The sequence below is a fragment of the Podarcis vaucheri genome (genome assembly GCF_965113315.1).
Source record: "Podarcis vaucheri genome assembly, chromosome: 2".
Classification (NCBI taxonomy): domain Eukaryota; kingdom Metazoa; phylum Chordata; class Lepidosauria; order Squamata; family Lacertidae; genus Podarcis; species Podarcis vaucheri.
Genome location: NC_138760.1, coordinates 28,690,550 through 28,718,528, shown reverse-complemented (window position 1 = coordinate 28,718,528; position 27,979 = coordinate 28,690,550). Strand labels below are relative to the sequence as shown.

Here is a 27,979-nt window from a genome sequence, read left to right as displayed (position 1 = left end):
GTGATCTGATTTGGCATTCTAGGAAGCGGCAGTTGGTTCAGAGTTGCAAATCCATACGAGTAAGAAGGAAGGATTTCCAGATATTTCCATAAGACACTGAGGGCTAACGATTAGCCGTCATGTCACCTTGCTTACTGCCACAGAGGTTTTGAACTGAATCTAGCCATCTCCCCCCAAAAAAGGTCTGGTAAGAAATAGGCTCAATGATACTTGGGCTAAATACCTGGTTTTCAAAATCAATAGATCCTGTTAGAAACAGAAGAAATACAGGATGCAAGGAAGGAAAGAGGAACAGTATTTAGCCCTCCCTCCCTCTCTCCCTCAAAAATAAATATAGTTTTAAAATTAGACTTGGGAGACCAAAGGCCTAGTACAGGATTAGACAACCATTTTCTGTCATGGGCTGAAGGTAGGTGCTGCAATCAGCTTACAGCTTTGAATCTTTTAGGATGAGATGTTTCCAAGGTGTTGTATCCGAAACTCAATCAGTAGTTGCATTTGGAAGATTTCACAGCCAACCACCATGACAAGCAGTACTTTTCCGAAGGTGCTCCATGTTTAGTTTTCTTTGCTCTTGCCCACTGTAAGATGCTAAGTCTGTATCTCTGCTCCATGGGTCACAAAGCTCCTCCATTTAACAACATATCCACATCCCAGCTTTTATTCCCAGCATCTCCAAGTAGGGCTGGACATGTTTGAAACTCTGAAGAGCCACTGCCAGTCAGTATAACCAAAACTAAACCAAATAGACCAATGACACCAGTATACCTGAAGGAGTGTCTCCACCCCCATCATTCAGCCCAGACACTGAGGTCCAGCACCCAGGGCCTTCTGGTGGTTCCCTCACTGTGAGAACTGAGGTTGCAGGGAACCAGGCAGAGGGCCTTCTTGGTAGTGGCGCCTACCCTGTGGAATGCCCTCCCAGCAGATGTCAAGGCAATAACCAACTATCTTGACTTTTAGAAGACATCTGAAAGCAGACCTGTTTAGGGAAGTTTTTAATGTTTAATGTTTTACTGTGTTTTAACATTCTGTTGAGAGCCGCCCAGAGAGGCTGGGGAAACCCAGCCAGAGGGGTGGGGTATAAATATTATTATTATTATTATTATTATTATTATTATTATTATTATTTCCAAGAAAGTCTTATAAGCTTCCTGTGTTCCTATTTATAGGACCCTGTTTGGACACAGGGCGTATAGTATGAACTGAATATGACTGGAATGCAAAGGCAACTTGAATTTCAACTGTCATTGATCAACTGTTGCTGCCATCGCCTTACATATGTCTAATATGTAAACACATAGATGCCTCATCCAGTACAGCTGGTAGCAACCTTTCCAGCACTGAAATTTTTCAGGACAGGTCAGACTTGTATTGCCTAGGGCCAAAGGCATATGGTGTCCCTAAGGGCCTCTCCATAAGATTTTAGGATATGGGAAAGATTATATGGAAGGAGGCAATCATTTAGGCAGCCTGAACCCAAGTCATTTGGTTATCTAAATATATTTATTTGGGTTTTACTTGAAAGTATTGTTACATGATTACCGTCATTTAAGATGGGGTAAGTTGAAGAATCTACATGACCATATATACACAAATAACGGGATTTACTAGATATGATTTTTATTACAGAAAATTATGAACCACTTCTATTAATAAATAAGTAAATAAATAAAGCAACTCAAGGAAATCAATAGCATACTTAAAAGGTAAAGGTAAGGGACTCCTGACAGTTAAGTCCAGTTGCAGACAACTCTGGGGTTGCGACACTCATCTCGCTTTATGGGCCAAGGGAACCGGCGTTTGTCCGCAGACAGTTTTTCCAGGTCATGTGGCCAGCATGACTGAGCTGCTTCTGGCGCAATGGAACACCAACACCAGAGCAGCACACGGAAACACCATTTACCTTCCCATCGGAGTGGTAGCTATTCATCTACTTGCACTTGTGGCGTGCTTTCGAACTGATAGGTTGGCAGGAGCTGGGACCGAGCAACAGGAGCTCACCCCATCACGGGGATTCGAACCGCCAACCTTCTGATCGGCAAGCCCAAGAGGCTCAGTGGTTTAAACCACAGCGCCACCCACATCCCCCATAGCATGCTTAAAACAGCTAAAAACAACCACAACCATACTAAATGGCTGACCAATTAAGCTACAGTTAAAATATAGCATGGGGACAGTAACAATGTTCATAGTTAGAAGTTCTTATAAAAAGAAACGACTTCGCTTGTAAGTGAAACAAGAGCAAATCATCCTGGGCAGGCAAGCTCAGCAGGTGGGAGAAGCCTGATTCATATATCCCAATCAACCACCAGGAAAAGAGGACAGAATGCAAAGTCTCTATTCGTGATCAGAGGAGGGAGAAAGAGAGGGGTGAGAGGAAGTGTTCTACAAAATATCTGTCTCTGTCTCCTCTTGCTCAGATCCCTAGCAAATACTGGTGACGCCATTTTCACACTGGTTCCTGGAGAGTCCATCGCAAGAGTGTGATGAGCACTGAAGACCTCATGTTTGGTTCAGGATCCGTGATCCTCCACAGCTCCTCTGACAGAAATGCCAGGCTCTGGACCCCAGAAGGAAAATTGGTGCAGGGCCCTGCCCATCCAAAGAGATGGAGCCTGAAAAAACCATCAATATATGCCAATTCCAGGTAAGTTTTCCTTTGCTACAGTTTCAATCATCTTCTCTTGCGGCGTGTCCATATAACTTCGCATTCCTTCCACTCTGTAGAGGTGTGTTGAGCACAAGGATCTAAACAGCAGTCTTCCCACCTGGGAATGTTATGGGGCAAGGCTGGTCCTCAATCATAGACTGGATATTCATGTGTTCAGTCAAATGCCTGAACATGTCTGTTGCAATGGCTGTGGTATCCTGGCAGAATCCTGTAGAGCAGCATTCTTCCATCTTGGCTTCCCAGATTTTGCACTCCAGTTCCCATCATCCATGACTATTGGCTAAACTGGTTAGGGGTGCTGGGAGTTGTAGTCCAACAAAGTCTAAGGATTTAAGAGTGAAGAACAGTGCTGTAGAGAAATACTGCAAGTATGGGATCAACGTATTCTGACCTCCACTGTGCCCCAAATGCCTACAAACACTAGGCAAATGTTATGCATTTATTAGCATGTATGCATTTATTAGCATGTATGCAAACCACATTTCAGCTGCAAACCCTTTCACTTTGTTCAAGTGTCTTGAAGAACTGCTCTGGAGCTGATAAAGAATACGTTGAATCAATACATATTTGCAGACCCTGTGATTATTATTTTTATAGAGCATTTATGTAAAGAATATATTCATTAAGGCCATAGAATATCCTTTTAAAGAGAACAAATAATGTACTAACCTACATAACTAGGGGCAAAATCAATATACAAAATTAATTTGACCCAGGCAGGCTATCAAAATGCTTTATAGAGCTGACATGATTCAGACTTCTTTATTGTGCCAAAGGTTTGACCCAGGTTTCATAAGGTGCCTGGTTTATCATTTTGAGAGGGTGTCCTCTCTATGAAAACAACCGAGGCGGTGTGTGCGCCCGCAGTGTCAACAAATGGAGCCCTATCGTTCTAAGTCCTTTGTGTTCTTTCTCGCAAACTCAGTTGCATCAAGGGAAAATCGGCTCCATATGTTTACAAAGGAAAAGGTCAGTTTAAGGAAACAGTGCCAACAAATGTGCTCTGAGAAGTTTGAATTGAGTCCACGAACAGACATACAAATATGATTTTCATTCAGAGACACAGAGGAATCCATGAAGTTTCCCCCTTTTTTCTCCCCCTAGGAGGCCCCATTTCCCCAAAGGTTTGCTGCTGTTACTCCTCCACATGTTCTCCCTAGCATGGAGATAAGAAGGGAGAGGTACATCCAGCAAGGGGCAAAAAACAACAACCTTATAGGTCCATCTTTCCTGCAAGGAAGAGTTGAATACACACCACATATTTAAAGAACAGCCCTACTTCCCATCACAAGAATCCTGGGATAGTTTAGCCCTCACAAAGCTACAGTTCCCAGCACCCTTGAGAAACTATAGTTCCAGGGATTCTTTGAGGGGGAAATGTGTTTTAAATGTATGCAGTGTACCATGGGTAGGCAAACTAAGGCCTGGGGGCCAGATCCAGCCCAATCGCCTTCTAAATCCGGTCCGGGAATCTGCGTGTTTTTACATGAGTAGAAGGTGTGCTTTTATTTAAAATGCATCTCTGGGTTATTTGTGGGGCATTTTTTCCCCTTAAAAATATAGTCCGGCCCACCACATGGTCTGAAGGATGGTGGACCGGCCCCCGGCTGAAAAAGTTTGCTGACCCCTGCTGTGTACGCTGGGGAATAACGAACTGAGAGGCAGAATCCTTTGTGTTTCAGCCGAAACGACCTCCCACTGAACGGGCCACAAAACACTGCATTGCCTATAACGGTTGTACAGGATATATGAAAATAGACTGCGCTGTTACGAAAGCCATTGGCAAATTTTATAGCACAACCTTTGAAAACCATCAGGTTTTCAAGTTAATGTTGCCACCAAAAGAGGCCGTTTTAGGGTAGCATGACTGGTTCAGCCACACTGGGCACCACACTGCAGCCCAAAGTCCGCCACTGTTACCAACCAGGTTTTGTGTAAATGCTTTGTTCAGGAAAGCAGGTCAAGCATGTGCTGTACCATGCACGCTGGGCCCACAAGAAACAAATGGAATTTTTTCAGTGGGCTCAGTAGGCAGACAGCACCGCATTAAGTTTTTTTCCTTATTGAAAGCAACATTTAAAAACCACATATAAAGTTGAATACTAATTGCACAGCTCATAGATATATTTTTTTTAAAAAAAGCAAACAAACACTGAGACAATGTTCTATATCTAACTGTGGGTTGTTTACGCACAAAGAGGCGTTCTGAGTTCTGCGGTGAGATTTTGATCCTGACATTTCAGTGATGAACCTTGAGGTCAAGAGGATTCAACAAATCCCAAGCAGCAAAATCTGAAAAATTCTCAACCTTTTGTAAACTTGCATTTCGGCTCTGAACTGTGCAGCAGCTGAGGAGATTTCTCTGACAGTGAGAGCGCTTCCAAGCTGGCAACCTTGCAGAAAGCAAATTTACAGCACTACCTCAAGAGCACAGCCCAGCCAGGGATCCCACAGACACCCTGCTCCCAAGGCAGTTGTTCTGGGGTTGCTTTTATGTGCAAAATGACCCTGCGGTGCTTCCCCTCCCCAAGTTCTTGTTCGAAACTGGCATTTAAAGGCGTTGCTCTCTCTGCCATTTTGCTCGAGAAAAGCACTTGAGGGCTTCCCAGGAATAAGAAAAGCAGACACATAGTGGTACGGTGATCTTACTACCCTGGCATTTCCCTCTTAACTGTATGTCCTGTAGCATAGTTTTTATCTGCGGGTGAACTTTGCCAAGTCACGTAGGCTCTGCACTTCAAGAGAGGATATTATTTATGCTCCTAACCGATGCATACATTTCTGAAGAGGATTTAAGTGACCTCAGACCAGTGGAGGCTACTCCATGAGGACAAACAGGGCATTGCTCCACCGGTCTGCCCCCAAGCGGCCCCCACCTGCCTGCAGTGTGAGAAACTCAAGATATATAAGCTAGGTATTTAACACCTGTCAAGCTAGCAAAAATGTACAGAATGATCAGTAAAGCATGTTGGAAATGTAGAATGAAGGATGGATAATTTTTTCACATGTGGTGGACGTGTGAGAAAATGAAAAAAAATTGGGATATGATTTAAAATGAATTGAAAAAATTGTTTAAATATACTTTCCCCCAAAAAAACTAGAAGCCTTTTTGCTGGGGTTGATAGATGAAATAAGAAAAGCAGATCAGAGATTATTCATGTATGCTACGATGGCTGCCAGAATCTTAGTAGCCCCAAAATGGAAAACTCAGGAAATACCAACAATAATGGAGTGGCAGACAAAAATGGTTGAATATGTAGAATTAGCAAAACTGACCCACAGAATCCGTAACCAAAAGGAAACAAAGTTCAGAAGTGAATGGAGTAAATTTGTGGAGTATATACGTAATGATTGTAGAAGTTTAAAGACTGTAGTAGGACTAAAATAAATCTTATGACATGAATAGGATGATGTTAAGAATCTGTGAAAAAAGGGAAGATTAGTATGAAAACTTCTGAAGGGAGGGAGGGAAGTCCGTGCTTGATAGAGCGTTGAGAAAATAAGTGTACATAAGATTGTAGAACATTAATGTATTTATTTTGTTTTGTTTGTGTTAAAGAAAACTTAATAAAAAGCATTTTTTAAAAAAAAAAGATATATAAGCTAGGCACCAAATGGGTATACGGTCGCCAAAACGGAACATCAAGTTGCCATTTGGGGGCCAGATGGCTCGAAAGTTGCATTTTTCAATACGGCTTTTGGGTTCCTGGAATTCCTTCTGGTTGTGCAGATAAAATATCATGGACAGAATTCTAGAGGATGTGTTGTTAGTGCATGAAAACAGTCAAGGTCCAAGAATCCCCAGGCATGCACCTCCAGATGGTGGAGACGTCAGGTGGCATCCTGACACCAGGGCATCTTCACTTGGTCGCAAGTGGCTGATAGGTAAAGGTAAAGGGACCCCTGACCATTAGGTCCAGTCGTGGCTGACTCTGGGGTTGCGGCGCTCATCTCGCTTTATTGGCCGAGGGAGCTGGCGTACAGCTTCCGGGTCATGTGGCCAGCATGACTAAGCCGCTTCTGGCGAACCAGAGCAGCACACGGAAACGTCGTTTACCTTCCCACCGGAGCGGTACCTATTTATCTACTTGCACTTTGAACTGCTTTCAAACTGCTAGGTTGGCAGGAGAAGTGGCTGATAACCAGGTGCAAAATGCGCCTGCCAAATTTCGAACGCTGACTGACTGCCTTCTTTCTTACATCTAGTCCAGGGTGGTGGTGGCGGCAGCCCTGTCTGTTGGTTTAAATTTATCCCCTAGTGATGCATATCCACTGAGCCACCCTCTTGACAGTGGTGCTGCTGCTGCTTGCACAGAGAGAGCAAGGCAGGGCAGTGGTGAGGTTGGGGACTCTCGCCAGTGCACCTGACCTCACCCCTGCCCCAACCAGGTAAACAGCAGCAATGCCCATGTCCAGGAGGGCAGTAGCTGTGCAGCCCTCTGCCCCATTGCTGCCCCTGTGTCATATGCCAATGAAAACCCTGCCCTCGATGCTGCTATTGCCTGCATTGGAAAATATAAAGGCATAGCCTATGTGCTGCTGTGTGTGGTTTGTTCTACAGCAAGGCAAATAGCTTGAAATGAATTTTTATTGGTAAAGTGATGTGAGGAGAAGAGTTAGCATCTCTCCCCCGCAGCCCCGGCCGCTTGTGTAGTGCTGTGGTCCCAATCTGGATCAGGCCTTCTTGCGACTGCTGTCTGTAGACACTGAAAGGGATGGAGATGTATTCACACACACCTCAGGTATGCATTTCTCATCCATCATTTCAAAGCCTCCTCCAAGCATTGGAGAACCTTGAAGCATCTCTGTAAAGCTGGAGGCGTATTGGATTTGCACGCCATCTATCTAAAGTGTCACCTAACATGTCACCTACCTGACAACTGCACATGTAATCTAGCTAACATTTCATGTTGCAGAGAGCCCAGCGTTCCTCTAGTCTGAAGAGCGGTCTGTTTAAATTTATGATCATTATAAATCCCAATGTTCCATATGCCCCTGTATGACTTCTCTATAATACGCCCCATAAGGTTGCCCATTGTTATTCCCATTTAATGGGTTGATAATTGAGGCTGAAAAATCGTGACTTGTCCAAAGTTATCAAGTGACTCTGTAATTGAACTGGGGTTTGATCTCAAGTCTCCGAAGTCCAGTGCATTTATCAATTGGCCTACAAGCTTCTCCCTGCAGAATATTTTACACTGAAAACAACGGCAATTAGTTATAACGTGAAAGCTATTTCTTCTGCAGTCTTCCTCATTATCAAGTCTGGGCTGTGGGGGATAAATGAATTTGTTAAACACACACACACACACACACACAGTGTGACACTTTTATACTATGGCAGTAGGTGTAGCTGGGTAAGTTCCATATATACATAGGATCCTTATTTGCTATGCTCCAAAATCTGAATTTAACTTTTTTAGAAAGCAATTATTATGTAGTAGTTATTTATAGACGTGTGTGCACAGCGCTGATGACAGCATTGAAATGAGAGGGCGGAACGTCAGAAATTACTCTTTAGTCGAAATGCAGACTCACCTTAGCCTCTTGGGATTTGCAAGTAAGGAAGAGTGCTCTTGGGCTAAGGTCCTTCTTGCAGGTTTTCCACAGGCATCTGGTTAGCCACTCTGAGAAGGGGCTGCTGTACCAGATAGGCCTTTGTTCTGATCCAGCAGGGCTTTGCTTATGCCCTCCAGATCAGTGCTTCCATGCATGGACCTCCATTTCTCTGATACACTGTGAATGCACTCTATAGCATACCCACTTGGCCCTTGTGGCTCCGCAATGCAGGGGCAGGGGCATAAACACAGCCCAACTGTGAATAACTGGCCACCATTAAGCATCTCTTTGTTAAGGAACATCAGGTATAGTACTTGTACGAAATCCCTACAAGGGTACCTGACAACACTACTTGCAAGTGAGTCGTACACATTAACACATACTTTTTTTAATGTGCGGTTATTTCTAAATTGCGTATTTTATTTATATTTCGGTTAAACATTCTCTCAGCTCGTGTTCCGTGTTGGCTTTCATTAATCTTTTGAATGACTGTATGAGATGTCTTCTTCGTAAATGGCAAAGCAAGCATAAATACAAAATGTAGATGTTTAAGTAAACAATATTTTGTTTGTTTGTTTGTTTACATGAAATGGGATATAAGCATATAAGCATGTGTGTGTGTGTGTTTATTTCACACATATAGTGTGTGTAAAGGTAAAGGGACCCCTGACCATTAGGTCCCGTCGTGGACGACTCTGGGGTTGTGGCGCTCTTCTCACTCTATAGGCCGGGGGAGCCAGCGTTTGTCCGCAGACAGCTTCCGGGTCATGTGGCATGACAGCATGACAAAGCCGCTTCTGGCGAACCAGAGCAGCACACGGAAACACCGTTCACCTTCCCGCCAGAGCAGTACCTATTTATATACTTACGCTTGACGTGCTTTCGAACTGCTAGGTGGGCAGGAGCTGGGACCGAGCAACAGGAGCTCACCCCGTCACAGGGATTCGAACCGCCAACCTTCTGATTGGCAAGCCCTAGGCTCTGTGGTTTAGCCCACAGCACCACCCACGTGTGTGTGTGTGTGTGTGTGTGTGTGTGTGTGTGTGTGTGTAAAACACATTAAATCCCTACCCCCTTTGGATTAGAAACCCATGGAGTCACATCCGAGGCGAGAGAAAAGAGAATAAAAAGAAAAGGGCTTTTGCCACGCTGCCGATCCTTGAGGAGGGACAGCTCTTCAGTGTAAATGAACCACTCAAAAGTACAGAGCAAGAAACCCTTGAGCCAGCACAGCATGGGAGCAGCAATGGGGATGCGGCGAAGGACAGCAAACTGGAGGCCAAGGGGCAGCAGGAGCCAGGTAAGCAAGAGCTTGTTGTGCCTAGAAACCTCCTCACAGAACTGGCATGTATAGCTACTGTAGGAGAATAGTAAAGGACCCCTGGGTGGTTAAGTCCAGTCAAAGGAGACTATGGGGTTGCGGCACTCATCTCGCTTTTCTGGCTGAGGGAGCTGGCGTTTGTCCACAGACAGCTTTCTGGGTCATGTGACCAGCATGAGTAAAATGCTTCTGGCACACAGAACACTGTGATAAATGCCAGAGCACACAGAAATGCCGTTTACCTTCCCGCCGCAGTGGTACCTATTTATCTACTTGCACTGGTGTGCTTTTCAACTGCTAGGTTGGCAGGAGCTGGGACAGAGCAACAGGAGCTCTGCTTGCAGCTGTTATAGTAATGTGCAGAAAGGTGAGGTCCCTTCCAACTCTACAATTCTATGAGAGAAAGAGGGATCACTCATACCCGACCTCCACTCCTTTGTTATCAGCTATGAAAGATTCCTCCTCTGTTGCCCATTGCATGGAGAGATGTGCAGCCTGCCCACCCTGCCCCGACAGGGTTTCCTTTGGCAAAACCCACTCTTTAACGCTGAATCGGAACAAATGGCAATTCAGGTTTTTGCAAGATTGTCGTTTGCTCTGACCCAGCAGTAAAGAGCAGGTTTTCACGGGGAAAGAAGACGACGAAGAAGAGTTTGGATTTGATATCCCGCTTTATCACTCCCCTTCAGGAGTCTCAAAGCGGCTAACATTCTCCTTTCCCTTCCTCCCCCACAACAAACACTCTGTGAGGTGAGTGGGGCTGAGAGACTTCAGAGAAGTGTGACTGGCCCAAGGTCACCCAGCAGCTGCATGTGGAGGAGCGGGGAAGCAAACCCGGTTCACCAGATTGCAAGACTGCCGCTCTTAACCACTACACCACACTGATGCCTGGGCAAAAGACAATTAGTAGAGCATGAGACACTTAATCTCAGGGTTGTGGGTTCAAGTCCCACGTTGGGCAAAAGGATGCCTACATTGCAGGGGGTTGGACCAGATCAGGGTTTCCCAAACTTGGGTCTCCAGCTGATTTTGGACTACAACTCCCATCATCCCTAGCTAGCAGGACCAGTGGTCAGGGATGATGGGGATTGTAGTCCCAAAACAGCTGGAGACCCAAGTTTGGAGAACTCTGGATTAGATGACCCTCGTAGTCCCTTCCAACTCTTCAATTCTGTGGTTCTATGGACCTGCACTTAGAAATGTGGGGCAAATGTAAGTGTGGGTGAGCCCTCAGTTTCCATTTCCCATGTAGCTCTACAAAACATGCACCATGGCATCATCATGCCTTGAGTCTCCCTGTCCCGGGTAAGCAGTAGCCAATGGCCTGGGGCATTACAAACAAAGGGGAGAGAAGATGGCGAAGGAGCTGCTGCTTTCAGCGGTAACTCTCCATAACACACAGTCTCCACCAGTGGCGTAGCGTGGGTTGTCAGCACCCGGGGCAAGGCAAGTAATTTGCACCCCCTAACCCATGGATTTGCGCCCCCTAACCCTAACCCCCATATGTTGCACCCGGTGCAGCCGGCCCCCCCTGCACCCCCCACGCTACGCCACTGGTCTCCACGACATGCAGACAAGCTAATCAAATTCCAGAAGGAAAATTGTCTTAGGCACAAATAATAATAATAGAAAAAACCAGCCAACTCCCAGTGGATTGTTCAGTTTGTTCCACCAGAGAACAGTCTGCTGGCATAGTTTTTTAAAAGCAACAACAACAACCCAGGAAGTCACAGTTCCCAAAGCCTTTGAGAGAAAAGAATGCAGAGTCTCCGTCCAGATTGCAAGTCCTTGTTCATTCAGAACTCTCGTGGCAGCCAGCAGGCAAATATCTGAAATATTAGACATATGAAATGGTAGGATTTCACACCAGGATGGAGTTAGCAACAGATGGTTCTAACAGGCAGACAGCCTCGTGCAACTGCCAAGCTATTCAATAGATTGCAAAGGCCTGACATATTGCTAAGAAACAGACAGGGACCACACTGCAAGGAATGCACAGCTGTAGAAAAGGAGGTGTTTGGGTTCGTTTTGTACAATGCGGTCTCTGGAATATGAATTTCATGCAGTACAGTATGAAAAATCCTGCTAATAATCATCATAAATAATACACACACACACACACACACAATTTTTCTCCTTTATGCATGCTGCCAAAGTCCTCTGGGCACATACGAGCAATATAATTAAACACATACCAAGGAATAAAGGAACACTGCCTGGTGAAATTCTTACCTGGGGAATGCAGAGGAAGGATATACCTACTTGCATTAAACTCAGCTCCTAGCAATTAGGCAGACAGGGAGCTCTGCAATTCTCAAATGCTTGCAAGCCCCCTCCTGAGAGACTGTGTAAATTAGTTACACGGATTCGCATAAACACATGTGAGTGTTTCTAGTTGTCCTAGTTAACTCACCACTCCCTGCATCCTATTCTTAATCATTTAATGGGCTAATGGAGAGGATGCTGTACAAAATCTTTAAAAATACTTATTATTTTTCTTAATTAAGAATTGTTACAGGCAGTAGGCTCTGGCCATAACATGCATCTCCTCTTTTCTAGTCCTAACTACAGCGGTACCTCGGGATGCGAACGGGATCCGTTCCACCCTTAAGAAACTAAACCCTTAAGAAACTATAGTTCCTGTGATTCTTGGTGTGAAGCCACGGCTGTTTAAAAAGCAGTATGAAATGCTTTGAATGTATGGTGCATATGGGGCCATAATGAGGGCCGTGAACAGTGCTGAGCACATTCTGGAAATGCTCTCGCTAGGTCATAATGTTCTTGCTACTAGTATAGCCAGTGCTCAGCGTGAACAGGTGGAGTTCTTAGTGTGAGGGGAACTGAGTTCAGAGAGATCTTGGTGAGAATAGGGAAGAGTAAGGAAGGATGGTTGCCACGGATGATTGACATGGAGTTCAAATAGGGGTGCTCCCTTGATAAACGTGGAAGTATGCTTCCCCCCGTTCCCAAGAGGCAATACAGCAGCTTTAAACTTGTAAGCGCAACGATGGTAGTACATGGGGAGAAACTGCCATTGTAAATACAAATAAAGAGTTTGCGGGGGCCCGCTAGACCAAAACATTCCTCCCTCGTGAGTCTCCTGCTATTGGCCAGTCTTAAAGTCACCACATATCTGCCATCCCAAGCATTTTAAAGCACCATCTCAGTGCTAGGCAACGGAGAGAAAAGCCTTTAAAAAAACCCAACTGATTTCCATGCCTTTACATAAAAGCAGAAGCCAAGTTCCTCTATCCACCTTCCACCTAATGAAATGTTGGCACTTTGTTGTTGTTGTTTAGTCGTTTAGTCATGTCTGACTCTTCGTGACCCCATGGACCAGAGCACACCAGGCACTCCTGTCTTCCACTGCCTCCCGCAGTTTGGTCAAACTCATGCTGGTAGCTTCAAGAACACTATCCAACCATCTCGTCCTCTGTCGTCCCCTTCTCCTTGTGCCCTCAATCTTTCCCAACATTAGGGTCTTTTCCAGGGAGTCTTTTCTTCTCATGAGGTGGCCAAAGTATTGAAGCCTCAGCTTCAAGATCTGTCCTTCCAGTGAGCACTCAGGGCTGATTTCCTTAAGAATGGATAGGTTTGATCTTCTTGCAGTCCATGGGACTCTCAAGAGTCTCCTCCAGCAGCAGAATTCAAAAGCATCAATTCTTTGGCGATCAGCCTTCCTTATGGTCCAGCTCTCACTTCCATACATCACTACTGGCACAGATTGCCTTGAATACTGTTTTCTGGGGCTATGAGTCACCTGTCTTTCTATATTTAAACACCTTTGTGAACGTGTGTGTTAAAACACAGATTAGTGCTGCATCCACACGGCTATTTGGATGGATATATAGCAGGCCTTATCTCAACAGTGAAAGGCAAAGTCTGTGCCAGCTGTTTAACAGGGAGGAAAAGCTATGCTACACCCCTCCTTTGCACTGTGCAGTTCAAGACACTGTTATCTGGAGATTCTTCTGCCTTCTCAGCCAAGAGAGGCTGTAATCCTGGGCAATTACACTTAATTCAAGTGCGAAGGCTATTGCTGGAAAATTGGGAAGAGAGGCTGCTGCTCCTCAACATTTGGGGTGGTGTTGTTTTTTTGCAAAGGAAATGATTTAAAAGCATTCAGACAAAAATATTCTTTGTTGTTTTTGCAATGCTTAGTGTTCTTGAAAGTTAGAAGTCGGTCATTTCTTCCTACTTTCATGAAAACAAAAAAGCGGCTCCTGGGTTTGTGTGTTTTTTTGTTTGTTTTTCCGAAGAGAACCATCAGGGGGAGAAAGTGTTGCGAGAGGAGTTTCTTATATCTGTTGGATTATTTTACTTTTATACAATTATCGTTCTCATTAAAAATAAAAATTGGGGCCAAATAAAACATCATGCCCATACTGCTATTACTAGCACCAAGGGGAGGAGATATTCTCTACTTTTTCTGCTCTGCAATTAAGATGCCGTTTCAGCAGGAAGGCTATTCGGATCTTTTAAAGGGCGAAAGAGAAAAGGCTTGCTCTCTGTGTGTGTCATCTTCAAGGCAGCCGCGTGGGGCTGCTAATTAGTAGTAGTTGTAGTAGCAGAAATTGGCCTGTGAAAGATTCTAGTCACACATCTCTGGTGTCAGTTCTTGTTTGACCTTAAGCCTTGGATGTGCATAAGCAAATTGAACATTAAGGTATGTAAGATTTGATCAAATCCAAGTTTGCCCTGACCATCCCATTCAGTCTGTCAGCCCTAACTTTATTTTATGCAGCTATTTAGATCATTTTGCAGGCCGCCTGCTGTAAGCTCTCTGTCCTGGGGCTGGACCAGTTAGGGTGGGGAAGCTTAAGCATTTTACTTTGTGGCCATCAATGCAAAACCCGCTGTGGTGAAAGGATAACAATTAAGAGAAGGAACTCAGCCCAAAACAACTGGCCTCAGTGCGTACGGAAATCCAAACTCACTTAAGTATATAAACAGCTTCGCAGAGTCAAGAATCCCTTAGCATATACTTTAGAAACTGGAAAAGATATATAAGTGGCAGGCAGTGGGTAATTTATAAAATGTGTAACCTCAAGGTTTTTTGTCATGATAAACCAGCTGAGATGTTTGTTGTTTACCAGGTTGTAGTGAACGGAGGGTTGCAACACCTCTGCCCTGATATCTTATGAGGGCGGACTATAAATACAGTGGTACCTCAGGTTACAGGCGCTTCAGGTTACAGACGCTTCAGGTTACAGACTAGTCCAGAATAGTACCTCGGGTTAAGAACTTTGCTTCGAGATGAGAACAGAAATCGTGTGGCGGCGGGGTGGCGGCATCGGGAGGCCCCATTAGCTAGAGTGGTACCTCAGGTTAAGAACAGTTTCAGGTTAAGAACGGACCTCCATAACGAATTAAGTTCTTAACCCGAGGTACCACTGTACTTATATAAAGAGATGCAAATAAGTAATTAAACATTACTGTTTTGTAACTCGAAACAATTGCAAAGGGCACGTGAGTCTCTCATATTATAAAGTGAAGCTCCTCACCCTCCAGGAAAGCTGAGGATGGAGAAATACAATTCAAGAAAACTGCCTGTTCTTATTTGTCAGGCTTGAAAGGGGAGCCTGTGACGACTCTCCAGCAGCTGTCTTGTCTCTCCATGAAATGTAGTCAGACAAGGCCGCCCACTCCCATGTAATGGGTTTATGTCCCCCCCCCCCCAGTCTTCACTTTGCAGTTAGAACTTGGGCTGCCTGTTGGCTCTTCTTCCACCTTCCTCCACTTGCCAAGGCAAACTCAATAGCTGCCTCCCACAACTGAGAGAAAGTGCACCCTATAAGAGTGCTTCCCCTGCTCATTGGAGTGAATAGTGTGACAGGGATGTTGCCTGGCCACAACCTAGAAAGCTAGTTGATCTAATTCTGTAATGAGACACCAACAAAATGAGCTCTACTGCAACATCTATGCAGTACTTCTTAATCCGGCCTGCAGGAGCAGCTGTGATGAGGAGTGTGAAAGTTTGTTCTTCCAGTTTTAAACAAGACACAGTTTCCTGTGTTGTCCAAGCTCAGAGAACAGTGGTTTGCTCAACTCAACAAAGTACAGTTTTCACCACTGGCAGCTGTGTTTTTGTTTAAAACTGGAAATGAAAGCCTACAATCTCTCCCCCCCCCAGCTGTAAAAGATGATGGAGCATGCAAATCTGAGGCTTGTGCAGACCCATTTGTGGCAATGGGAAACTGAGGCATCTGATCAAGGCCTGTATGTTAAAATGAGCTTAAAGATATATTTGCAAATGTTTGTATGTTTCATGCCAGGCAGAAACCAGCTGGCTAAGTACTTTGGCAGCTGCTCTCCTGAACAAGGGCCTCCCCCCCCCCCCCCGATTTATAGCAGTAGCAGGAGACAAGTTTCTCAAAGTTGTAAAAGGGAATTACAGGCTGGGAGCAAATGTTACACTGACCCTACATATTACAGAATACAATCAAGCTGCAAAAACACTAATTAAGAGTTGGCAAATAATAAGATTTATTGTTTAACAGAAAATAGTACCATGTGCCTCCCATCAGACTCTGGCCATATTTTCCTAAGGTTTAAGGTATACTGAGAGAGTTAAAGGGCAATAAATTTTGGGAAGAGCTAATGGGAAAAGCAGCTGGCTGGGAAAGGAGGGTGTAAACTGAAGAGGCTTCTTTTGAAGCTGTTTTTACTGACTTCCTTTTTTACTTTGCAAAGGCCTTTTCTTCTAAAAAGCTATCTGTTATATATGAGATTTGTTGGCTTAATGTAATTATGCAAAGGATTTAGAAAGTAAGAAATGTTAGATTCTTATGTTAGATTCTTATTTCATTGATGGTGTGTGAGAATGTGAACCCAAGATCTCTGTTTAGATAGAATTTAATACCACGGACCATTTGTTTTGGAATGCAGGGGCAACAGGGGCAAAAGGTGATCTGGTAATTAAGGTGCCTTGTCGAGGCAAATGTAAGATATATGGCTACTTGTCTGCCATTTATGGATAGAAGGAAATATAGCTCTTTGTCTCCCATAAAACGTAATAGGAAATGGGTGTATCTTTTATGATTGGCTCTAGCAAACAGCCAATAGGAATTTCAACCAGGCTGATTGGACAGAGGCAGCCAAAGGAGGAGCAAGGGGGCTGGGCTGAGGAAATGTAAGTGCTGGCCATCAGGGCTGGAGGGGAGCAGAGCTTTGGTAACCATATACCCCTGTGCCTATAATTTATTTGTCTGACAAATAAATTATTATTTTAATTTCTCTATTGCTGCGTTGAATATTTCATTCCAGCTAAGCGTTAACCACAAGCAGGGTGCTACAAAACCTTGGTATCCTGTTACATCTGAACCAAGCCTATGTCTCTGCTTATGGTAAATGAAGCCTGGTTCCTGACCCCCATCCGAAAACGTATGTAGTTTTGCAAGTGAATGTTACTTACTGCTTGTAAGTTCAATGGCTTAACGAAACAAACTGCCAAACGTGACAGGAACTAGGACGTTATCTCAATTGAAACTTTAGCAAAAAGCAGGCATTCTCAGCTGCTATTCAGAGGAAACAGTGAAAAATATCATGGCAGATATTAAATGAAGAGTGTTGCGAACTGTTGGTTTATGAAGTCTAGACGGGTGGGAGGGTGTTACCTCTGCATAGCCCATTGTTTCAAACTCATTTCATATCAGAAGCATCTGAAATGAGAAATGAAAAGGGGGGATATCTAATTCCCTTGTTCAAACAGATACACTGCATAATTTTCTCTTTCAAAATCCCATCTTCAAACATCGCCTTGGAGATCAGCCACTGCCTGTCTTTCACACAAATCATAACATGATTAATCTATTGACACTCAGTCTATCTTTCGCCGTCAATCACCTGCATCTGCTTTTCTCTGAGAAAGCAACCTGAATGTTGTAAAAATGCTCATTCCTCTTGGAACAGAATATATTTGCTGAGCATCCTTGAATAGTCATTGGCCCATTATGGCAGGGACAAGGAAGGCATTGTCAGACCAAAGGCCCATCTACTCCAGCATCCTATTCTCACAGTGGCCAAGCAGGTGCCCGCAAGAAGCCTGGAAGTACTACATGAACACAACAGTATTCTTCCCCCCTCTTGATCTCCATCAACTGCTACAGAGAGACATACCACTTCTGATAAGTACATAATCATCATGATTAGCATTACAGATAGCATAAATTTGTCTAATGCCATTTTAAAGCCATCCAAGCTGGTGGATACCATTAATTACATCTTCTGGTAGAGAATCCCATAATTTTACTAGGAAGTTTAATGTGAATAAGTACTTACTTTGTCCTGAATCTTTCAACATTCATCTTTGCTGGATGGCCCCAGATTCTATTGTTAGGAGTGAGTGTTTTTGTACATAGCATGCGTAATTATAAACTGTAGCATTTTCATTTTACTTGCTTTTTTCTGAAGTAAAAAAAAAAGCCTCATATATTGCAACCTTTCTTCACAGGAGAGCTGCTCCGATCCCTTGATTATTTCGGTTGCCCTTTCCTACAACTGTGATGATATTATTATTATTATTATTATTATTATTATTATTATTATTATTAATTATGCAGTGACCACAACTGCACACAGTATTCCAAGTGTGGTTGCATTGTGATATCTGCAGTTTTAATTTCAATCCCCTTTTCCTAATGTTCCCTAGCATGGAATTTGGCTTTTTCAAAGCAGCCACACACTGGATCGACAGTTTAATCAAGCTAGGCAGCATGCCTCCAATATTTGTTTCCCAATAAGCCATTGCAAACTGCACAGAGCAAACATGTCTCTTTGTCTCCAGTTTCCAGCCTGCTTCCAGCTCACTCACACACAACTCTGCCTATTGTTCTCCTGTGTGGCAGCAGGGTGAGGAACGGCCACCCATTTGCTCTATGGCACAGAGCAACTTCTTTGGATATGTAAACTGTGGTACTTAACTTGCCAGCCAAAGTCATCACCTTCACAAATGAACTGGTTTGGCTGGTTCCCTCTGCTATGCACACAGGATGACAGGTTTAGAAAGGTATAATCCAGATTACCCACCCCTACACACACATACACACTGCTCCTAACAATGAGTTTCAAACCCAAAACAGTTCCCTAGCAGACCCTACATCTTATACACCTCCACGGTGAAAACTGTCCCTTTATCTCTCCTCTCTGCTTCCTGTTCTTTCACTGGTTTCTGATCCATAAGAGGACTTGTCTTCTTATCCCATGTCTGCTAAGATTACTCAGAATGAGCGGCTTTTATCAGAAGCTTTTTGAAAGTATAAGCGGCGGTAAATAACTGCATGAAAATCTTGGTGACCATATTGAGATTCAGACCCGCTGCAAGCGGCAAACATGTGAAAGAAGCACATGTACAAGGGGTGCAAGGAGGCCTGGAAAACCCACCCTCTGCTGATCTGTGTTGAAGGGAATCAGCACTGGGTGAGTTTTACAAGCACCTCTGCTCCCATCTTTTGAAGTTCTGCTGGAATTCCAAGGGTGCCCATGTCTTGCAAAGCCTGCCTGGTGCTGATCCTTTCCATCTCTGATCCAGAAGGTGAAAGGATCACCACAGGGTGTGCTTTGCAACACATGGGAAGCCTTGGAAATCCAGTGTAACTTCAAAGGAGGGGCGTGGGGATGCTCCCAGGGTGCAGAAGAATCCCCCCCTTCCCCATGCTGCTGTTACTTTACTAAGTGAGGGGGGGTCCTGGATTTTTAAACTTGCTGCAGCATCAGTGGGAGGGAGCCAAGGGGAGAAATAATTATTTCTCCTCTTCTTGCTGTTGTACAGAGTCACCGGCAGAGGGGTTTGTTGCTTGAGGGAGGAGGAGGGGATTTGTTCTCTAGCACCCACCCCAAACACCTTTTGTTGTGTGTGTGTTTTAAAGAAAATAATAAATTGTTATTTATACCCTGCCCTTCCCGATTCAGAAAACTGGGCTCAGGGCGGCTAACAACAAATTTAAAACACTCAATTGATGCAACTAAAAATAGCATAAAATACAGTAAAAACGTGAATAACAATAAATTCAGAATTCAAAAATCAATTTAGGGGGGAAATCCATCCAATAAACATTTGATGATCAAAAGTGATGGGCAGGCCTTGAGTCTGCCCCTCTTCATGATTTGTAATGGAATTTATTGCATAACATTCGATAAAATTTGCCACTTGAAGCTCACAGTCAGGGAGACAAAGCTGGATCCAAGAGTGCATACCTAAGCTACATACCAGCTCCTTCGGTGGCAGTTTGAGTCCTTCCAGAACAGGTTGTCTCCCCAGACTCCCCAGACTCACAAATAGCCCACCAACAGCACCACCATCTCATCAGGATTCAACTTCGGCTTATTGGCTTATAGACCTCATCCAGCCAATTACTGCCACCAGGCACTGGTGGAGGTAAACATGGATATACCTGCAGCATCTTCAGATCGCCTGCACTGAGATCTTTGTGACCTTGTCAATAACTCAGCCAGGCACGCTATCTTATCTCCCAACTAATTGGTATGCCTGGAACGAGTCGAGAAAATTAGGGGAATTATGCATGAGTTTAAAGCTATTGTTGGTAGATTATTTGCTTCCATTGTCTCACAGGCATTCTGCTTGTATCCTGTGAAAGCATGTGGGGTGTGTCAGCTCCTTTGCTGTCAAGCAGTAATGGGCGAGTTCTTCCCAGACTGATTTGGAATGGATTAACTAACTAAAACAATTTCCAAGATAATTGTTTTCAGTAGATCGAATGATGTGCAAGGCTAAAGTTCAGGTCCACCATGTTCCTGATGGTGTTATCTGAAGCATCAATGGGGTCTATAAACCTCCCCACACCAAATCCTCTGCCAACAGCACCCTCTCCCTTTTCCTGAACCGTCTTTATCTAGCTGCAGTGAGGGGCTCACAGCTGGAGCCTCTGCTAGACCCTATGTGCTGCCAAGAGCTACTGAGAATCATGGGGACTATATGGCTCCTACTGAAGAGTCCTGATGCAGGTACCCACCACTGACTAGTAAGTGTAAGTCAGGGGAAAGGCAGCAATAGCAAAACCTCACCAGATCTTTAGATTAAAGCAATCCCCTCCCAGGCTCACCCAAAATTAAGAGCTGACTCAGTATCAGCTCACAGGAGTGTTGAGTTACTGAAATTAATATTTCAAATCACTCTCCAAAATAAGTTTTAGTGCCACCGCTTAGCAAACAATATTTATAGATCCAGGATGCAGAACAAGAACACCTGACTTGGGATATTTCTCAGGCTCTAATTGGGAGGACAAATTGGGGGTAAAGGACAAGGTGAAGAAAAAATATCCCTGAACTCAACTGTAAGTTAATGCCAGTTCACAGAAGTGATGGGCAATTTACAGATGATGGACAGTAGACACAAGAGAGTGCCCATCATTTGCAGTGAATACAGAAAAGGGGGAACGTGAATTTGCCAAGCTGAACATCTCCAAATGCTGGACACAGATGATATTTCCTTTCCTTAATTAGGCTGGTAACAGCTTGAATCAATATTAACACATGCAGAGACTGGCGAATAATTTCCCACCTGCAGCAAATATAATGATGTCCCCAAAGTCAACATGACAACTGGCATGAGGAATGTTTCACAGCGGTCAGAAAGATTAATCAATATAATAAGAGGTGTGATTTTGTTTTGTGTGTTTCTTCATAAGCCACAGAATGTGCTGCTGTGAGCTGCATTCCACTGTTTAGTGCCAGCCAGGTAATGTTGGGCAGAACTTCATCCTCCTTGAAGAACTAAAGTCTCTGGGCCTTTTTGATAACTGCTTTAGTGCTTTATGCATACCATTTCCACCAATTTCATGGCAACAATATAAAAAGATAGGAAGCTGCCCTCTACTGAATCTGACCATTGTCCCTCTAGCTCAGTCTTGTCGACGTTGACAGGATTTCAGATGGTGTTCTCTCTCTTTATATATATATACATACATTTTTATTAGTTTTTAACATATTAATTAACATTCATACAAGAGAACTTCACATCTTATACAATATTTTTTGGATTTCCGTCAACACCTCTGATGATTTTCCGTTCTTATCACTTCTTATGCATTTCTTAATTTCATATTACCTTTAATTATCTTTAACTAATAATTCTCCTCATTGTCTTTTTTGCAATATTCCAAATAATTCACCTTACAAAACTTATTGCAAACCTACTAGCGTAATCTGTTCATCAGAATTACTTTTCAAAGTGTCCGTAAATTTACTCCAGTCTTCTGAGAATCTCTGGTCCCGCAGGTTTCGAATCCTTCTTGTTAGTTTATCTAATTCTGCATGGTCCATCAGTTTCATCCTCCTTTCTTCTTTCGTCAGTAATTCTTCTTGCTTCCAATTTTGTGCCAATAATATTCTTGCTCAGATGGTGTTCTCTCTCAGCCCTATCTGGAGTTGCTGGGAAATGATCCAGTGACCTTCTGCAGGCAAGGCTGATGCTCTCCCATTCAGCTATGGCCCTTCCCCAAGATATGTGGTCAATATCTTTGTGAGGATGCTGGGCAAATCTTTCTGCTGGACACTTCTGACTTATTTAGGTGGAGCAGGTGGGACACAAGTAGGTCCTACACCAACATGAGCATCTTTGCCTTTCCCCGGGTTTGCTTGTTCCTAACTAGCTCTGACATTCCGGATTTTCTCGCCAAATTGAAGATGTTCTTTTTCCATGCGCGCACGCACAAACACACACCAATATTACAAGGAGCCCAAGCACAGAGGCCGGCGGAAAGACACTTTACCCAAACCCAGGCAGTAAAAGCCTGGATGTGTGATGAGCAAGCACCATAATAACTAAACACATTGAGATCCCACTCCTGTCACTAACTCAGGAGGAGAGCAAGGGGCAGTTGTGGGTACAGGCTTAGAGACTTGAAGGGTAAAGAAGGCAGCCATGAGTTGCTTGGTATAGGAGCTTCTCCCCCCTCCCCAGAGCTGCTTGCTTGCCTGATTGATTTTAATAAAAGTTATATAAGGTAAAGGTAAAGGGACCCCTGACCATTAGGTCCAGTCGTGACTGACTCTGGGGTTGCGGCGCTTATAATAAAAGACCTGTAAGCCGTTTACAGTAAACCGATGTCCATAAACAGACTCGCTCATCAAAGCTTGATGGCACAGTAGTAGCAAAATATATTGTGGGGCTCCTACTACATCCCAGGCTGCTTTCTTTCCTCAGAGCCTCAGCTACCCAGAATTGACCGTCCTCGACAAGTGTCTCCCAATCAGGCTCCTTCAGAGGACACGGCGCAAAGCCGACTGAAAACACCCCCGCTAAGCAGCATCCTAGGGCAAAGGAAGCACGAGGTAACAGCACTGACGATAGCATTCGCTCTTCCTGCTGTCTCTGATCATGATCTGACTAACACACACACACCCCTCCTTCCACAGTGTAGGTTAGAATTCAGGTCAAGGTTAAGGGCTTCTAATGTAAGCACTGGTTAATCAAAGGGGCTTCGTGTGATAATGAAATTTTACTGAGGGTAAGCCAGCCTTGATCCAGAGAACTGCACATATCATTCCATGTGCCAAAGTGAGGTTTTGGGTTTGGGTTTCTTGAGTGCCACCCCCACTCCTGAATCCTCTTTTGAAAGTGAAAGAAACCTTAAAAGCCACTTGTGATATGGCATTGCTGTGCATAATATACCGGGATGTGCACAAAAGATAATGCTTCGTTCAGAGTCTGCTTCAGCACTTCAAAAACTAGGCCACTTCATCTCATATTGCTTTGGGTATCTTCAGCTTGGGTCAAAAGCAAAACCTCACTTTGGAAATGTGAGGTTTTGTATGTCCCTCTCCCCTATTAACCAACATAGGGAGATGAATAAATAGTATCTCATTTTTACTTTTTGATAGCAGTGGATGAAACTTGCTGGCATATAGCCCCTTCTGAGGAGGTGAAGCCTGCCAAATTTCCGGCAGATAGGTGGGGGGGGGCTGGGAGCTGTACAAAGGGAGTCAATGGTTTTTCTGCAAGTAGTTTCACTCTCCCCATCCCACACATTGGGGGGGGGGGCATTTGTATGGAAATGGACTAAAAGCCTAGACTTGTCCTTAGGTAAGTAACCTGCAGAATCTCGAAGAGATAGGTGCTGTGGTTATGGGACTGAGGAGTTAGGAGGAATGAAGACTTGTTCTGTTCTGCCCTTTGAAATCAATGTGATTGGAAGGAGGAAAGGAGAGCCCAGGCAATGTTATTCCCTTGTTATTGGAAGCTAGAACCTTCAGCTACAAAACTACACTATACCTCCCCTGCATCCTACCTCCTCCACCTGCCTCATACTTTAAGAGCTTGGAAAGAAAATGTAAGCATTTCTAACAAATACCACGAGACTCGCTCTCTAGGATGGATCAAATGAGTGTCCCAACTCACTTGCAGCCACTTTGGAGAAGTCCTGCTTTCCCATAGCCTGAATCCCTCCATCAGCACTTCCAAGCTCCTCGCCTGATCACAAAACGACACCACAACTCCTCTGTTCATATTACAGCTAGGGTTTCCAAATCTTGAAACCTCTTTGGAAGCAGCCTCACCAGATCAGAACCAGCAGCATTCACATCTCCTACTGGTCCAGAAAAATGCAGATAATGTCAGTAGGGGTGATCTCAAGGTTCACTCTAAATCTCTTGTTGATCAGCTAGGGGGGGGTGTGGGTGTGTGGGTGGGTGTGCCCTGCCCCCCATGATTTGTGGTTTTTAAAAAACAACAACAATCAAACATTTCCCCTTAAGCAGAATATTAGCACAGAAAAGCTAGAACCATTCTTGCTGGTGTGCAGCTTGTTCTGTGGTGTGTTTTTTTAACGTGGGGTGAGCATTCAGAAATGGCGCCACCTGAAGCGATACAATCCTCTGGACTCTGCCAGCTCCTTCTGATATATTTGTGAAGCAGGCCTCACTCTGCCTCCGACTGACAGATATGACAGCTCGTGCATTTCTTTCTTTCTTTCTTTCTTTCTTTCTTTCTTTCTTTCTTTCTTTCTTTCCTTGTCCAATTTTGACATTAGAGCTTTTTCAAACACAATCTGGAAGAAGAATTCCTGCAAAGAATAGCTAGGAGGACAGTCCGCCGACATCTGTTTGGAGAAATCAACCCCCACAAAGTCAACCGGTTCGGGGCAGGCTGTTCACCTTTCCATGCGCTGGCAACTACGGTATGTAACACATGCTTCTAGAGCTTGTAGAGCCCCTTGGCTTACCTGCTTTTCTGACTGGCTTGCCTCCAGTCCTTTGCTGGCCTTTTACAGCTCTCTCTTGACTTGACATGTGAGTTTCATTACATACATAATCATTACAGTTTGTTATTTGATAACCTGAGCAGGTCAAAACCCCTAGCATCATGTTATCATATGATTATAGTCTCATGAATCTTTGGTGCTTAGCATGTTAGGCTATTACCAAAGCAAGTATACTTAGGATAGAAGCTTGGCCCAGAGCAAGAGTGCTGTGTCAGGCCCCTCATACAAATGTTCTTCTTCCTCTCTTCCTGCCCTCTTACCTTAATCCTGTTGCTTTGTGGCACCACAGCCCAGCCACATGAAATGCCAAGCCGCGTTGATTTCACTGGGACTTTGAGTTAGTGCTCTCAGAATGGCAGTTTGATAGATTTATGAAAGATTTAGAAAACTTATTGATTGGAATATCTGTGTGAGATTGTATGGGGGAAATACAGAATAACAGATCCAATCTTGCTTAAAATGTATATAGGAAGTGCAGAGTAAGTGATGGAAGTCAGTCAATGAAATTTTATTATTATTTTCATATTGAGATATTCGTAGAATAGATTTGGAAGAAATTCTTCCAACTTTTCTTCTTCTTTTTCTCTTTATTTTTTCTTCTTTCTTCTTTTCTTCTTTTTTCTCTTTTGTTCTTTTTTATATTTGTGTGCTTATCTGAAATATATGTGTATATATGTATTTGCAATATTTTGCTTATATTTTGTGATAATTATGTTAAATAAATTAAATAAAAAGAAAGAAAGAAAAAGAGAGTTGCTTCCCACTGTCGGCTGTGAGCAAGCTTCCACAATTCACAGCTCACATGAGCAGCCTAGCTGTGTGAACGGAGCAATAATACTGAATCTGCATACTCAAACAAAATGGCACCTCCGGTTCTGTAAAAGAGAAAAATCTGATCCCCTCTTCCCTGTGCACAGGAGTTGTGAGTTTGCAGCTCCATCATTATGTACCATGCTTATGCATGTAGGCTGGTCTTCTGCAGGAGTGAGCCAACAGTTCTGCAGGGAAATGGATGGTGAAAATGCATTTGACTTCAAACGCACCCTTTCCCTTCTTCTTCCATATATATATATATATATAGAGAGAGAGAGAGAGAAGAAATTGTGTGTGTGTGTGTGTGTGTGTGTGTGTGTGTGCACGCGCGCACACTCTTCTAGATGTTCCCCAACCAGGGGCTAAACTAGACACCTGCACTATAAAATAAAGCAGGATCATGCCACTTAAAACAGTTGTGGCTGCCCCCAAAGAATCTTGGGAACAGCAGGCTGTTAGAAGACCCTTGCTCCCTCTCAGAGCTACAGTTCCCAGAGTGGTATAACAATTAACCCCCGCTTCCAAGGAAACTCTGGGAATTGTAGCTCTGTGGTGGGGAATAGGGATCTGCTAACAACTCTCAGCAGCCTTAACAAACTCAAATCGCCTGGATTCCTTGGGTGAAGCCATGGCTGGCTAAAACAGTATGATGATGCTTTTAATGGATAGTGCAGATAGGGCCATAGTAATCACCTGGGTGCAAATAATGTGTGCTTTCCTCCCTTTTTTGCTATGCAAATAACAGCCCCATGGAAGTCTCAGCAGCCTTTAGAGTATAGACCAAGGGGCTAGTGAGAAGGGGAGGGGGAGAACCACTAGCATAAGAGCATAATAGTCCTGCTGGATCAGTCCCATGGCCCATCTAATTCAGCATCCTGTTCTCTCAGTGGCTAATCAGATACCCACAGGAACCTGAGCCCAAGAGCATGCAGAACCTGAGCCCAAGAGCACGCTCCCCTTCTGCGGTTTCCATCAACTGGTATTCAGAACCATGAAGGCAGAGCATAGACATCATGGCCAGTAGCCATTGATAGCTGTATCGCCTATGACAATCCCAACAAAAGAAACACCACTCCAAAGCTGCTATTTCTATTTGAAGGAAAGATCAGGCTTTTAACTGCACATTAAATTGCATTCATGGAATTAGCATCATGGGTGGCGCTGTGGGTTAAACCACAGAGCCTAGGACTTGCTGATCAGAAGGTTGGCGGTTCGAATCCCTGCAATGGGGTGAGCTCCTGTTGCTCGGTCCCTGCTCCTGCCAACCTAGCAGTTCAAAAGCACGTCAAAGTGCAAGTAGATAAATAGGTAACACTTCAGCTGGAAGGTAAACGGCGTTTCCGTGCGCTGCTCTGGTTCGCCAGAAGTGGCTTAGTCATGCTGGCCACACGACCTGGAAGCTGTACGCCGGCTCCCTCGGCCAATAAAGCGAGATGAGCACCGCAACCCCAGAGTCGGTCACGACTGGACCTAATGGTCAGGGGTCCCTTTACCTTTACTACTCCGGCCCTAACTGACTGTAAGCAGCTCAGAATAGGGATTTGCACTCTATATGCATTGATCATGCTATGTCCTCCATCATGATCCTCCCTTCAAATATGGCCTCTGCAATCCTTTGTAGGAGATGGAGACTTTCACCTTGCCCAGCAACTTACCCATGACTGCACGGATGGTGAGCAAGGGAATTGTTTGCACCTCAGAGTCTGACTTAAAGTCCATGCAGCTGACATTCCCAGAGCTGGATGAAGTGTCTGCAGAAGAGCCCAAGGCAAGTGACAGGAAGAAACCACCGGATCAAACCAAAAAGGCTAAGCTGCCCCCCTTGGTTAAAGCTTCAAGATCTCGCCTCTCTGAAAACAAGAAGACTTCAGGTTGCCGTCTTCCCTCGGTTCCTGCTGTAATTGCATCTGCATCACTAAAGTGGGGAAAGTTTTAATAACTCCTTAAGGCTGCTGACATGGATTCCATCAAAGCATGCCCTAGTGTTCTGATCTTGGTATCTGGTACAGACCACAAATGTTCAGACACTCTGAAGCCAAGCACTTCTTTGGTACATGAACATTGCAGGGAAAGAATATCCATATATATATCGAATCACTGGTGGAGGGGGGGAAATCTAAATGTTCCATTAAAGAAAGTACTATGGGCCTCTTTGGTGGGCAAAACTGAAACCATTTAAATCTGTTGCATGAGCTACTAGGGTAAAGCAAGGAAGTTTCTCTAAGGGCGCAAAGTACACCTTTTAGTCTGAATTTGGCACTTGTGGATGTTGTCCAGAAGGGATACAAAACTGAAGAGTGTAGGGTGGGGGGTTGGGATATAAATGCTAACTAATATGTTTTATTTTTGAATTACAGACTTGGGAAATATTAAAAGCAATTTAACTTGTGAAGA

At 44.1% G+C, this 27,979-nt stretch overlaps 1 protein-coding gene across 5 annotated transcripts; it reads left to right on the top strand.

Annotated features, from left to right (window-relative positions):
• Positions 1-27,979, top strand: LOC309526555 (uncharacterized protein). 5 transcript variants are annotated; one of them, XM_082212798.1, is made up of 6 exons: positions 1-59; positions 2,424-2,650; positions 9,319-9,533; positions 22,717-22,844; positions 24,542-24,688; positions 27,207-27,979. In XM_082212798.1, exons 2-6 carry the CDS (start codon positions 2,490-2,492, stop codon positions 27,519-27,521), a joined length of 966 nt encoding a protein of 321 aa, XP_082068924.1. In that variant the 5' UTR covers positions 1-59; positions 2,424-2,489; the 3' UTR covers positions 27,522-27,979. The 5 variants fall into 5 exon arrangements, with proteins under 5 accessions (XP_082068924.1, XP_082068922.1, XP_082068923.1 ...); XM_082212796.1 differs by having other exon boundaries at positions 19-182; XM_082212797.1 differs by having other exon boundaries at positions 19-187.

Bases quoted from the DNA above. Each gene is read 5' to 3' on its own strand.
- LOC309526555 (XM_082212798.1), top strand. From the start codon at position 2,490: ATGAGCACTGAAGACCTCATGTTTGGTTCAGGATCCGTGATCCTCCAC. The intron at 2,651-9,318 runs GTAAGTTTTCCT...CCTTTGGATTAG, and splicing joins TCAATATATGCCAATTCCAG to AAACCCATGGAGTCACATCC. The intron at 24,689-27,206 runs GTATGTAACACA...AATCCTTTGTAG, and splicing joins TCCATGCGCTGGCAACTACG to GAGATGGAGACTTTCACCTT.